Here is a 14,667-nt window from a genome sequence, read left to right as displayed (position 1 = left end):
GTATGTTTGTCAATGGCAGAGAATGGGGAGTTTGTCGGGATCAAAATAAATATGAAAGGAGCAAAGCCCAGGTAAAAAGTTGGAAAAATCTGGTTTACATATTGCTGTCCATCAATGAATCCCAACCAAATGTACAGTGGGGCAAAAAAGTATTTAGTCAGCCACCTATTGTGCAAGTTCTTCCACTTAAAAAGATGAGAGAGGCCTGTAATATTCATCATAGGTACACTTCAACTATGACAGACAAAATTAGGAAAAGAAATCCAGAAAATCACATTGTAGGATTTTTTATGAATATATTTGCAAATTATGGTGGAAAATAAGTATTTGGTCAATAACAAAAGTTTATCTCAATACTTTGTTATATTTCTGTAAGTCTTCAGAAGTTTTTCACACACTGTTGCTGGTATTTTGGCCCATTCCTCCATGCACATCTCCTCTAGAGCAGTGATGTTTTGGGGCTGTTGCTGGGCAACACTGACTTTCAACTCCCTCCAAAGATTTTCTATGGGGTTGAGATCTGGAGACTGGCTAGGCCACTCCAAGACCTTGAAATGCTTCTTACGAAGCCACTCCTTCGTTGCCCGGGCGGTGTGTTTGGGATCATTGTCATGCTGAAAGACCCAGCCACATTTCATCTTCAATGCCCTTGCTGATGGAAGGTTTTCACTCAAAATCTCACAATACATGGCCCCATTTATTCTTTCCTTTACACGGATCAGTCGTCCTGGTCCCTTTGCAGAAAAACAGCCCCAAAGCATGATGTTTCCAACCCCATGCTTCACAGTAGGTATGGTGTTCTTTGGATGCAACTCAGCATTCTTTGTCCTCCAAACACGACGAGTTGAGTTATGACATTCTCCCAATCTTCTTCTGGATCATCCAAATGCTCTCTAGCAAACTTCAGACGGGCCTGGACATGTACTGGCTTAAGCAGGGGGACACGTCTGGCACTGCAGGATTTGAGTCCCTGACGGCGCAGTGTGTTACTGATGGTAGGCTTTATTACTTTGGTCCCAGCTCTCTGCAGGTCATTCACTAGGTCCCCCCGTGTGGTTCTGGGATTTTTGCTCACCGTTCTTGTGATCATTTTGACCCCACGGGGTGAGATCTTGCATGGAGCCCCAGATCGAGGGAGATTATCAGTGGTCTTGTATGTCTTCCATTTCCTAATAATTGCTCCCACAGTTGATTTCTTCAAACCAAGCTGCTTACCTATTGCAGATTCAGTCTTCCCAGCCTGCTGCAGGTCTACAATTTTATTTCTGGTGTCCTTTGACAGCTCTTTGGTGTTGGCCATAGTGGAGTTTGGAGTGTGACTGTTTCAGGTTGTGGACAGGTGTCTTTTATACTGATAAAAAGTTCAAACAGGTGCCATTAATACAGGTAACGAGTGGAGGACAGAGGAGAATCTTAAAGAAGAAGTTACAGGTCTGTGAGAGCCAGAAATCTTGCTTGTTTGTAGATGACCAAATACTTATTTTCCACCATAATTTGCTAATTAATTAATTAACAATCCTACAATGTGATTTTCTGGATTTTTTTCTAATTTTGTCTGTCATAGTTGAAGTGTACATATGATGAAAATTACAGGCCTCTCTCATCTTTTTAAGTGGGAGAATTTGCACAATTGGTGGCTGACTAAATACTTTTTTTGCCCCACTGTATAGAGGTAGAGCAATTTTTACAAAAACAAACAGATATAATGTTGCCCTAAGAGTTGTGCAGAGTCAGTAGAATCTTACTCCAAATTATTTAAAGATGTAATTGCTGCCAAAGATGCTTCCACCAAGTATTAACTCAGGGCCATCAAGACATATACAATCAATACATCATTTTTATTAACTTAAAAATAATTCTATACTTTTTATTTCACTTTGAAAATGTGGAGCAGGTTGTGTAGATCTGTATGAAATAATATAAATTGTCTTTCTTAATTTACTTTAATTTCAGAAAAATGTCATAACTGTTGTGTCTTTGGCATCATTAAAAGTGAAGACCCTATTCTATCAAATACATTTTCTGTAATTATTACATGATTAAACTAATCATGTAAATGTAAATAACTAGGAAGTCAGGGCACCAAGGAAAATATTCAGATTACAAAGTTAGAATTTTCCTAATATAACTTCAGATATTTTAATATCTGTCCAATTAGTCTTCTAATTAATTAATGATTATTTACCTCCCGTTAATCTCATTCCAAACGTCGTAAATTGTTGGTTACCTGCACAAACCCAGCCTTTACTATGAATCATCCATACACCAATTGGCTTAATCATTTATTTATTAACAAACTAACTAAATAATCACATAAATGCATAAACAAACAAACAGTAGATATGGTTACAAGGAAATGATAGGGAAGATTCCCTAGTGGGCTAAGCCGATATGACAGCTTGGTGGACAAAGGGAAGTGGGTGTGGACTGAGAAAGAAGTGGAAAAGACAAAAGGAATCACTACACAGTTGATAATTATATGAATTGAAAATCCTTTGCACATCAATGCTCACTCATTCGTGAATAATCGCAATCAATATACATTTACTCCCAGTGTCGTGATTTCTGTTGGAATCCGGTCCTTCTGCGGAGTCAGTTCATCTGAGTCTTCCTCCCTCTGCTTCCCTGAAGATCAAAGTATTTTGTGGTTATAATGGATACTTCAGAGTACCATTCCGAAATGTTCTCATAGATGTTTCGGCAGGTATCGGTATTCACAATCCCAGGTTTACATATTTTCTGTCTGCAGACTAGTAATTAGTCTCTAAGATTTGCTCTTATTCTGTCGGGATCGATAGTCTCAGAGTTGAACCATTTCCACCCGTGTGGCCAATGCTCCACCGGGTATGGTTAGGAATTCAACATCCATTGCAACATGAACGGACACTGAGGTTTTTGTGACATGAAGAGGATTTCGTCAGGAGGGGGGTTTATTCGTAACAATAGAAAAGGTGGTTCTATGATGCCAGATCATGTCTGTGCTCACGGGGGCGGGCCAATGACTTAATTCAACTTTAAAGGGAATTCAATTCTCTCACGTTAAAGGTTTAACATCACATTACATAATTTCACAAATTGTTTCTGCTTTACTCATTCATACACATTCAGAGATATAGTTATGTGTGTTTCCTGTCCTCTCTGAGGTCACCAAAGAAAACACAGTTGTCATACCCGTCACTTAAGTGTCCACAGACCATTCCCACAAGTGGACATGTTGTTTTGTGGATTTAGGAGTTCGCCATGTGAAATCCTTTGTTCTCTCTGCGTCTCTCTTTCTGCATGGCCAGGGGGAGGGAAACTCCTCCAGGAATTTATGGCCTGCGATAACAGAACCTCGGTGTAGGAGAGCGTGAAAGAGAGAGGGGGATGCCACAACCTATACCCAGAAAGGGCCACATCATGACACTATGCAAGTGGTGTATAGACTTTCACTAGGCATTGTACAGTAGGTCATGTATGGCTCACTTGATAAAGAACAATACCTGTTGCCAGAAGTGAAGGGTCAGTGCTGGGCACTAAGAACTAAGTTAACAGTTTCAGAGAGCTCAGTGCTGGAACAAACATAATGGACATCTTTGACTGTCTAAATGTGGAGGATGGATCAGTAACACACTCTTTCTGATTTTGTTTTCTAGATAAAACCAACAAAATCTGCACTAAAATTGTATGAGGGGAGAGGAGGAAATATAACAAGCACATAATATGAAGTAGTCTGGGGTTGCATCTCATCTCTCTCTCCATTGATGATGATGAAAACAAAATGTTAGGTGAAAGACACCTAGTATTTGAGACCAACCCGGTATTCCCTTTAACCTGTCCAGTTCATTAAAAACATCAGTACAGCCAACTTTGATCTCCACATGACAACCCCCCTAAACATAGCTGCTCTGTGTGTTCCCTGAGTCTGAGGTGCAGGTAACCAAGGTTGGGGTCAATTCCATTTTAATGCCAGACAATTCAGAAAGTAAACCAAATCAACCAATCCAATTCCACATTTTCCTAATCAGTACTTACTGAATTGACTGGAATTGACCCCAAACCTGGATGGTGTTACTCATCTTGAAGTACTTCAGTGAACGAGATCCTCATCATGCCCTCTGGCTCCGGCACCTCAGCGTGTTCTTTACTTGCTCCCTGAACTCCTCTGAGATGAAGTAGTAGATGAATGGATCCACACAGCTGTTGAGGCTGGCCAGACACAGGGTGGTGATGTAGAAGCCGTAGTCATTGTGTACTACTTGAGCCAGCAGGAGAGAGTAGGTCACCAGCATCATTATGTTACTGGGGGTGAAACAGACCAGGAAAATGATCAGCACAGTAATGATGAGAACCATAGCCTTGCGCCGATTCTTGGTGATGCTGGCGTCCGTCATTGAGTTCCTCAGGGACTTGAGCATCAGAACGTTAACCACCACGCACAACACGGTGGGAACTACAAATCCCAGGGTTCCCATGGTCAGGAAGAAGCCAGCAGCCATGCTATTCTGGCTTGGCCGGGTGACGTCGTGGCAGGTGATGATGTTGAGGTTGGTCACCTTGACTGTCTGGTCGTAGAGGTAGAGAGGGGTGGTTAGCAGCCAGACCCCCACCCAGATTGCGACCGAGACACCGATGGCTACATGGTTGTTCCTACAATCCTGGGAGAGGGGGTAAACAATGGCCCAGTAGCGCTGGACACTGATACAGGTGATGAAGAGGATGGAGCAATACATGTTCCCATAGAAGAAGCCCACCAGGACTTTACACAGCCTCTCTCCATAGATCCAGTCGTTACCGTTGAAGTGGTAGGCGATCTTCAGAGGTGTCCAGATGACAAAGAGCAGGTCAGACAGAGCCAGGTTGGCCATGTAGATGGCGGCAGGGTGCTTCTTCTTGGTCCTGAACAGGAAGACCCAGATGGCCATGGCGTTGGTGGGCAGCCCCACAGCAAACACCACTATGTAGACAATGGGGAAGAACACAGTGGTCAGATGACTGTCCAGAACCATGCAGGCCTCCAGGGAGACCTGCACCCCCGCCGCTGTCTCATCCCCCGTGAAGCCTCGGTCTTCAACGCCAGCATTAAACCGCTCTGAGAAAAGAGAGAAATAAGATGAAAATAAATAGGGGTGTTTAACGAATTCCAAAAATGAGGTTACAATGTATGCCATTTGAATACAACAGCCATTTGAGATTTATTGCATACTTAAATTATTACTTTTCTAATTGTTCTTATGCAGTGTTGTAAAGTACCTTTTTTTGGGGGGGGGGGGGGGGGGGGGTATCCGTACTTTTACTTCACTACGTTCCTAAAGACAATATGTACTTTATACTCCCATTAATTTCCCCTGACACCAAAAAGTAGTTGTTACATTATTCTTGCTGAGGCAGGAAAATCTAACCTATCAATCTAATACTTTATTAAGGTTGCAAAGGGTCGGAAACTTTTCGAAAACTTTGCGGAATATTTCCCAGAAATGTTCCATTGTAAGTTAAGCCCTGGAATTTGGGGAATTCTGCTTAAAGTTCATGAAAAAAAGTTCGCTTATAACAGTGACCCTTTTTTTGTGGGGTACACATAAGGCAATTCTAGGTCTTGTGGCATATTTTGGTTAAACTATCCCCAATTCAATGGAATTGCAACCCTTTGCACACACAGTGCATTCTTCCATCACATGTACAGCTGATTCTCAAGATCTTTCACACTAATGAGATGCTATTGAGCCCACACTACTACACTGTCTGAGCCAAGGACTACATGCTTTCTGGTAAGTTGATTACAATACTGGGTGGGGTGAATATATTTTATATGACATAGATGATTTTCTGTTAACTAGTAAATAGTAGCCTACAGTAAAGTGTGTTTAAATCATTTTTAACAAATTCTGCTAGTTAGTATTTGCTACCATGTGGGTTTTAGCTTGCTTGAGCCTGCTAACTGAGAAGGGATAATTCACCTGTTTCCATATATGTTTCATTAAAAAAAGTCTTACAAATGAGTTGTTTAATCTAACTGCTTAACTATTTATCTGTACATGTTTTTTTTAACCTAATCTATACAGGAAAATGCCATGGGCACTATCTGATATGTGAAGACCGTTCACTGCAGCTAATGTAGAAGGAAAAGCTGTGTACATTTGCCATCACTGTTCCAAATCATATGTGAAGAACGTAACAAAGATGAAGAATCATCTGGCCAAGTGCATAAAGTTCCCTTAGCGCACACAACAAGCAACCTCTGACAAAAGTCCCTCTACTTCTATTTGAGGCGAAAATGATGAATCAAACACCTTAACGATAGCAACAGCTCATGGTCCTCCTGGAATTAGACGTTTTTTTTTTTACTCAATGGAGGAACGTGGTCAGAGAAATGCTGATGAAGGTCTTGCTCGAGCTGTGTATGCAACTGGTTCGCCTCTGATGCTCACAGGCGATGTGTATTGGAAGAGAATTCTGAATGTTATTCACCCAGCATACACCCCTCCAACCAGACATGCTTTATCTACTCATTTGCTGGATGCAGAGTTCAACAGATTTCAAGTGAAGGTCAAGCAAATCATAGAGAAAGCAGACTGTATTGCAATCATCTCTGGTGGGTGGTCGAATGTTTGTGGGCAAGGGATAATTAACTACATCTCAACCTGTATTCAAGAGCACAGACAAGGGACAGACACACCGGTCTCTACATTGCAGATGAACTGATGCAGTCATCAATGACCTTGGACCACAGAAGGTATTTGCACTGGTGACAGACAATGCTGCGAACATGAAGGCTGCTTGGTCTAAAGTGGAGGAGTCCTACCCTCACATCACACTCATTGTCTGTGCTGCTCATGCATTGAATCTGCTCCTCAAGGACATCATGGCACTGAAAACAATGGATACACTCTACAAGAGAGCCAAGGAAATGGCTAGGTATGTGAAAGGTCATCAAGTTATAGCAGCAATCTCACCAAGCAAAGTAAAAAGAATAAGAGCACCACATTGAAATTGTCCAGCAACACCCATTGGGGTGGTGTTGTCATCATGTTTGACAGTCTACTGGAGGGGAACGTGCCCATCCCAAAAATAGCCATACCACAGTCTGCCAATATGGACAGCCCCATCAAGAGGATCCTACTGGATGATGTATTTTGGGAAGCAGCCTGATGCTCCTGAAACCTATAGCAGTCGCCATTGCACGGTTTGAGGGAGACAATGCGGAAGGTAGCCTAGTGGTTAGGGCGTTGGACTAGTAACCGGAAGGTTACAAGCAAGGGCTTTGGGATGGAGATGCAATATAGCAGTCGTGCCAACATATTTCATCAGCCACCTGGTGGAAGGGACTTTGTGGATCTGAGGCTCTTTCCCCTGTTGCCTCCATCATCCTCCAAATCCCACCAACATCAGCCGCCTCAGAGGGCAACTGGTCCCTGTTTGGGACGACCCATATCAAAGCACGCAACAGGCTGACCAATCCAAGGGTTGAAAAATTGGTGGCCAACCAGGCAAAGTTTTGGCTTTTTGAGCCTGACAATGAGCCACCCTCAACAAGGTTGGAAAGTGACAGTGAAGATGAGGCCTCAGAGTCTGATGTTCAAGAGGTGAACATTGAGGAGGACCAGGGAGAAGACATGTAAGCCTGAGAGGAAGACAACCAAAGCTTTCATTTCTAGACTATCATTTTACAGATGCATGTTGAAAACGTTTTTGGGAGATGTGATGGATCATTGTTAATCATTCAATATTCCCTTTCTTTTGTTGTTCAGTGAAATCATCCCATGTGAAGATTCAACTAATTTAATTAAAAGTTCAATTCGTAAATATTTTTTAAATTTAAACATTTTAAAAATCTATTGGAAGGATTTAACCATTTGCAATTTATGTCTACTTACGATAAGGTAAAAGGTTTATGTTTCTGTCTCCAGATGATATGGTAAATATATCCAATGCAAAAAACATCTACATTTATATAGTATTAATTTGCATATATTTTCATCAATTCCGGTCAATTTCCACTTAAAAAGTGGAAAATGTGCAACCCTAGTTGTCATCCCTACACTCTTTGATCTGGCAGACTCACTTAACTTAAATACTGTGTTTGTAAATTATTTGTGAGTTCCAGTTGTGTTTTTATTGTGCAGTCTGGTTTGCTTAGTATAAGCAATTATCAATTATGAACATTTTGTAGGTTTTCCATGACTGTACTTAAGTATATTTAGAACCATGTACTTTTATACTTTTACTCTAGTAGCGTTTTACTTTGTGAATATTGGTCTTTTTGTAAGGTATCCTACCTTTTACTCAAGTAAGACAATTGAGAACTTTTATCACCACTGTTCTTATGCAAACTACAGTTGAAGTCGGAAGTTTACATACACCTTAGCCAAATACATTTGAACTCAGTTTCACAATTCCTGACATTTAATTTGAGTAAAAAGTCCTTGTCTTAGGTCAGTTACGATCATCACTTTATTTTAAGAATGTGAAATGTCAGAATAATAGTGGAGAGAATGATTTATTTCAGCTTTTATTTCATTCACCACATTCCCAGTGGATCAGAAGTTTACATACACTGAATTAGTATTTGGTAGCATTGCCTTTAAATTGTTTAACTTGGGTCAAACGTTTTGGGTAGCCTTCCACAAGCTTCCCACAATAAGTTGGTTGAATTTTGGCCTATTCCTTTTGACAGAGCTGGTGTAACTGAGTCAGGTTTGTAGACCTCCTTGTTCGCACACGCTTTTTCAGTTCTGCTCACAAATGTTCTATAGGATTGAGGTCATGGGCTTTTTGATGGCCACTCCAATACCTTGACTTTGTTGTCCTTAAGCCATGTTGCTACAACTTTGGAAGTATGCTTGGGGTCATTGTCCATTTGGAAGACCCATTTGCAACCAAGCTTTAACTTCCTGATTGATGTCTTGAGATGTTGCTTCAATATATCCACATAATGTTCCTTCCTCATGCCTCATGATGCCATCTATTTTGTGAAGTGCACCAGTCCCTCCTGCAACAAAGCACTCCACAACATGATGCTGCCTCCCCCATGCTTCACGGTTGGGATGGAGTTCTTCGGCTTGCAAGCATCCCCCTTTTCCCCCCAAACATAGCGATGGTCATTATGGCCAAACATAACTATTTTTGTTTCATCAGACCAGACGACATTTCTCCAAAAAGTACGATCTTTGTCCCCAAACTGTAGTCTGGCTTTTTTATGGCGGTTTTAGAGCAGTGGCTTCTTCCTTGCTGAGCGGCCTTTCAGGTTATGTCAATATAGGAATCGTTTTACTGTGGATATAGATACTTTTGTACCCGTTTTCTCCAGCATCTTCACAAGGTCCTTTGCTGTTGTTCTGGGATTGATTTGCACTCTTCGCACCAAAGTACGTTCATCTCTAGGAGACAGAACACGTCTCCTTCCTAAGCGGTATGACAGCTGTGTGATCCCATGGTGTTTATACTTGCGTACTATTGTTTGTACAGATGAACGTGGTACCTTCAGGCGTTTGGAAATTGCGCCCAAGGATGAACCAGACTTGTGGAGGTCTACAATTTTCTTCCTGAGGTCTTGGCTGATTTCTTTTGATTGTCCCATGATGTCAAGCAAAGAGGCACTGCGTTTGAAGGTAGGCCTTGAAATACATCCACAGGTACACCTCCAATTGACTCAAAGTATGTCAATTAGCATATCAGAAGCTTCTAAAGCCATGACATCATGTTTGGGAATTTTCCAAGCGGTTGAAAGGCAGTTAACTTGGTGTATGTAAACTTCTGACCCACTGGAATTGCGATACAGTGAATTATAAGTGAAATAATCTGTCTGTAAACAATTGTTGGAAAAATGACTTGCACAAAGTAGATGCACAAAGTAGATGTCCTAACCGACTTTCCAAAACTATAGTTTGTTAACAAGAAATTTGTGGAGTGGTTGAAAAACGAGTTTTAATGACTCCAACCTAAGTGTATGTAAACTTCCGACTTCAGCTGTATATCAAAAGTAAACACTTTTAAAAATCAACTAATAAGATTCCAGAGGGGTATACTACAAAGCAGGTTCAAGGTGTTACACGGAACCCAAACCGGCTGCGCGCGTGCGCCATCATCAATAAATGTATTTTGTCCCCCCACACACAACGAGATCACGAAACGCAGGTTAAAATATCAAAACAAACTCTGAACCAATTATGTTCATTTGGGGACAGGTCAAAAAGCATTAAACATTTATGGCAATTTTGCTAGTTAGCTTGCACTTGCTAGCTAATTTGTCCTATTTAGCTAGCTTTCTGTTGCTAACTAATTTGTACTGGGATATAAACATTGAGTTGTTATTTTAATGAAATGCACAAGGTCCTCTACCCTCTACTCATAGGACTGATTTCTATTTTAGCCCTTGGCACCGCAGACGCTCATTGGCGTGCGCGAGCAGGGTGGGTGCAATAATTGAATAACATAGATTTCTAAATGTATTTTGCGACGCGAGCGGTGTAGTCAGCCTGTTAGCCTAAACTTTCCATTTCTTGGAAGGATAACCTTAAAATGGGCATGGTCTATTTAAGGCCATTTATTTTCAAATGTAAACATAAATATTTCAAAATCTTCTAAAATGTATATTTATACTACTATCATCAACATTTTAATGAAGTTGAACCACTATAAAATGGACCTACATCAATAATTTCAAAGCTCACTACATTAAATTACACACAATTTAAATGTCCATTTCATAGTGTTACAAATACGACCATATTTAGTAACTTATTTTTAAGAGATGGTGATTGGGTCTAAATAGGTATTTCTTGTTTGGTAATCTAATCTACCTGGCATGATGACTCCAGTTTCAACTGTTCTGCCTGCAGCTATGGAATCCTGACCTGTTCACCGGACGTGCTACCTGTCCCAGACCTATTATTTGACCATGCTGGTCATTTATGAACATTTGAACATCTTGGCCATGTTCTGTTATAATCTCGCACAGCCAGAAGAGGACTGGCCACCCCTCATAGCCTGGTTCCTCTCTAGGTTTTGGCCTCTCTTGGGAGTTTTTCCTAGCCAACATGCTTCAACACCTGCATTGCTTGCTGTTTGGGGTTTTAGGCTGGGTTTCTGTACAGCACTTTGAGATATCAGCTGATGTACGAAGCACTATATAAATACATTTGATTTGATTTAAATTCAGTGTACTTGTCTGTAGCTTCCATTTCCTGAAAGTCAGACTCTTTCCACACCCAAACGAATTTTTCTCTGCTTCAGAAGCATTTGCTTTGACCACATTTTGTGTGATTAACCTTAGATATATTCTCCAGGCTTGCCCAGAGAAAAATGTTGAAATGTTGTCCATTTTCTATTCTAGATAAAAATGCGGCAAAAATGCACTTTATGTACGTCTTTATTAATCTTTCTGTCTGTAAAATACTAAAGTATTCATTCACAATCTGCTCTGCACAAGTCCTGGAGTGTCTTTACAAAATGAAACCAAACTATTTAGGCTGTCTTCATCCAACTGATAAACGTTGATTGTTTTATGATTAAGGGGAAACAATTACCTTTTGATGGTGTGGTCCCTGGCCTTAACTCAGCAACCAAAAACGCATATTTAATTTGAGCTTTCTTTATGAATCAGACAAATTGTTATTTCTGGTTGTTTACCAAATTTAGCTGGCTAACTCATTGCTCCTGCTTTTCAATATACCCTTCGGGCGGTCATCTCGATTTTGCGAAGTACAGCGTGTCATTGACATGTGGGATGATGACATCACTCATTGTCGTCTTGAGGTCTGTAACCACACCGACATTGCAAATACCATCACAACATAACAAGCAAGTGTATTTTACAATATCTGTATTAATTCAGGAATCAGATAGAGGGGATCCGATTCAACAAATTGTCCATCAAGGCATTAAAGAATATCACAATGTCGTTTATCTGATCGAAGAAAAAAAACAAATAATGAGAGAAATAGAGGGAAAAGGCCTTCTCTTACCATTTTTCTGAGACAGACATAGTTCGGCGCAGGCCAATAAAAACACAAGATTCAACCAATGCCGCTTGAAACTCATGTTCCACAACTTCCACAAAACTTTCCAGCAATAATCTGCCTGCGATGTACGAAGAGTGTTGAATGCTGATTCAAGCGTTTGTGTATTCCTTTTGTCTGTGTAACTTTGAAGTCAACTGTAGCCAGCAGATCCGAAGCGCTTGCTTATAGCTGCACTAGGGTCAGACAGGCTTCCTATATAGATTAAGTGCCAGCGTGAGATATGTCTCAGAAAATGTACCTCAATCCAGGGATGACAAATGCGCTGCACTCTGAATTGTCCCTTTATCCCAGTTTTTCTGTATCTTAATCTATACAGTAAACCTGTCTGACCCTAGTACAATTGCAAGCAAATTGGTCAATCTGCTGGCTACAGTCAACTGAAGAGGTAGGGTACCACACCCCTCCCTCACACAACAGGTGGGAAGAAAAAACCTGTGTGATGTCATAAATCACGTGACCATACATGCCTGTGTTGTTCAGGCTGACTGGCTTAGTGGATGTTGTAGGCAGTGGCGCCGCCAACGGGTGGACATGGGGGGCCACGGCCACCCTGATACAATTGCTGGCCCCCCCTCGCTAGTCGCAAATGCATAAATGCTACTGAGCATGCATAATATGCTTCTATCTGATATGTTACATTAGTACTATTCATTTAAATCAATAATGTATATTTTTCATAATAGTTCATGTGAAAGAAAATAAATGTTTCGCCAGCCGTCCGTCACTGCGTCACCCCTCCCCTGGCCTGCTGCTGCACAGTGCACTGCCAGATGACAGTCTGCCTCATGGACAGCAGCAGCTGAGCTCTGCCTCGTGTCTCTGGTGGCATCATCGGAAGGTAGCCTAGCTGGCAGCTGCCTGCAGAGTTGAGACCACCAGACTGCTAACGGGTGAGTAAGTCATACAATACTACTTATAGTAAAAAAAAAAATATATATATTTAGTAAACTGTTCACTTTTTGACGGTGTCGAATTACTAGTTAACTTAGCTAGATAGCTAACTAACGTAAGCTAGTTAAATTTGTTATTGGGGGGCGTAGCTAGCTAGCTTATGCCTTAAGGTTACTCTACAGCAGAGAGCGCTAGCTAACTATAGTTAGAGTTATCGTAGCTTTCTAGAAAGATTTTCAAACCACCATTTTCAATCCACTTGATGAGCATCTAGCTAGCTGACGTTATGGGCTGGTATAGCGTTAACTTACTAGCTACGATTAGTCGCTGTAGCTATGTCAATTTGCAGACAATGAAGAGAAAGTCCACGGATATCTCTTCTTTCTTTAAGAAGAACAGTAGTACAGGGGAGACGCAGCCGACAGGGGAGCAGCAGTAGAGGGTTAACGTTAGTGAGGATGCAGTCGAAGGTCATTGAGCAAGCCAATGAACAGGCAGAAGCAGCGAGAGAGCATGACAGAACAGAGGCAGAAAATAAGAGCGACGAACAACCACAGGCAGCATCAGTGACAGAGCACAGTGAAGAACAACATACAGCAGCATGGGGCGAACGTGCGGAACGGGCAGCAACAACAGTCACAGAGGTTGACAACCAAGCGAGACAGGACTCAGCTAGAGCTATTCAACCCAATCCTGGACCAACAGGTGAAGTTGACGGTGTGACAGTGCCCCTGATAATGAAATCGATGGCTAGAGAGTAACGTTATCTGAATAAATGTATGGTTATAGTGTGTCTACATTGAGTTGAGTATTTTGGCCCATTCCTCTCTGCAGATCTCCTCTAGAGCAGTGATGTTTTGGGGCTGTTGCTGGGCAACACGGACTTTCAACTCCCTCCAAAGATTTTCTATGGGGTTGAGGGATAACTCCAAGCGGGCTGTCATATGCGGGATAACTCCAAGCGGGCTGTCATATGCTTTTTACTGAGGAGTGGCTTCCCTCTGGCCACCATAAAGGCCTGATTGGTAGAGTGCTGCAGAGATGGGAGAACCTTCCAGAAGAACAATCATCTCCACAGAGGAACTCTGGAGCTCTGTCAGAGTGAGCAACGGGTTCTTGGTCATCTCACTGACCAAGGTTCTTCTCCCCTGATTACTCAGATTGGCCAGGTGTCCAGCTCTATGAAGAATCTTCTTCCATTTAAGAATGATGGAGGCCACTGTGTTCTTGAGGGCCTTCAATGCTACAGAAATGTTTTGGTACCCTCCCTCAGATCTGCAAGTACCCTCCCTCAGATCTGCAAGTTCCCGGACATTTCTGGGGGGGAATGGCCTAGCTCTCACCCTCCGATCCAACAGGTCCCAGGCGTGCTCAATGGGATTGAGATTCGGCTCTTCACTGGCCATGTCAGAACACTGACATTCCTGTCTTGCATTGGTGGCATTGTCATACTGGAGCGTCATGTCAGGATGAGCCTGCAGGAAGGGTACCACATGAGGGAGGAGGAGGTCTTCCCTGTAACGCACAGCGTTGAGATTGCCTGCAACCCTCCAACTCCAAATCGATCCCGCTCCAGAGTACAGGCCCCGGTGTAACGCTCATTCCTTCGGCGATAAACGCAAATCCGACCATCACCCCTGGTGAGACAAAACCTCGACTTGTCAGTGAAGAGCACTTTTAGCCAGTCCAGTCTGGTCCAGCGGCGACGTTGTTGCCGGTGGTATCTGGTGACGACCTTACCTTACAACAGGCCTACAAGCCCTCAGTCCAGCCTCTC

The 14,667-nt window shown here is 42.0% G+C and overlaps 1 protein-coding gene across 3 annotated transcripts; it reads right to left on the bottom strand.

The window, feature by feature from the left end:
* Positions 1–2,268: 2,268 nt before the first annotated feature.
* Positions 2,269–12,362, bottom strand: LOC109867909 (proteinase-activated receptor 2-like). Of its 3 annotated transcripts, XR_004205072.1 has the most exons (3): positions 11,943–12,362; positions 4,015–5,071; positions 2,276–2,625 (listed from the first exon to the last, which is right to left on the bottom strand). XR_004205072.1 is itself a non-coding variant. In XM_031803300.1 (2 exons), exon 2 carries the CDS (start codon positions 4,986–4,988, stop codon positions 4,089–4,091), a length of 900 nt encoding a protein of 299 aa, XP_031659160.1. In that variant the 5' UTR covers positions 4,989–5,071; positions 11,505–11,672; the 3' UTR covers positions 2,269–4,088. The 3 variants fall into 3 exon arrangements, 2 of the variants coding, with proteins under 2 accessions (XP_031659160.1, XP_031659159.1); XM_031803300.1 differs by lacking the exon at positions 11,943–12,362 and adding an exon at positions 11,505–11,672 and having other exon boundaries at positions 2,269–5,071; XM_031803299.1 differs by having other exon boundaries at positions 2,270–5,071.
* Between the last annotated feature and the right edge of the window lie 2,305 nt (positions 12,363–14,667).

The sequence above is a fragment of the Oncorhynchus kisutch genome, linkage group LG23, assembly GCF_002021735.2.
Source record: "Oncorhynchus kisutch isolate 150728-3 linkage group LG23, Okis_V2, whole genome shotgun sequence".
Classification (NCBI taxonomy): domain Eukaryota; kingdom Metazoa; phylum Chordata; class Actinopteri; order Salmoniformes; family Salmonidae; genus Oncorhynchus; species Oncorhynchus kisutch.
This window is presented reverse-complemented; position numbering and strand designations above follow the sequence as displayed.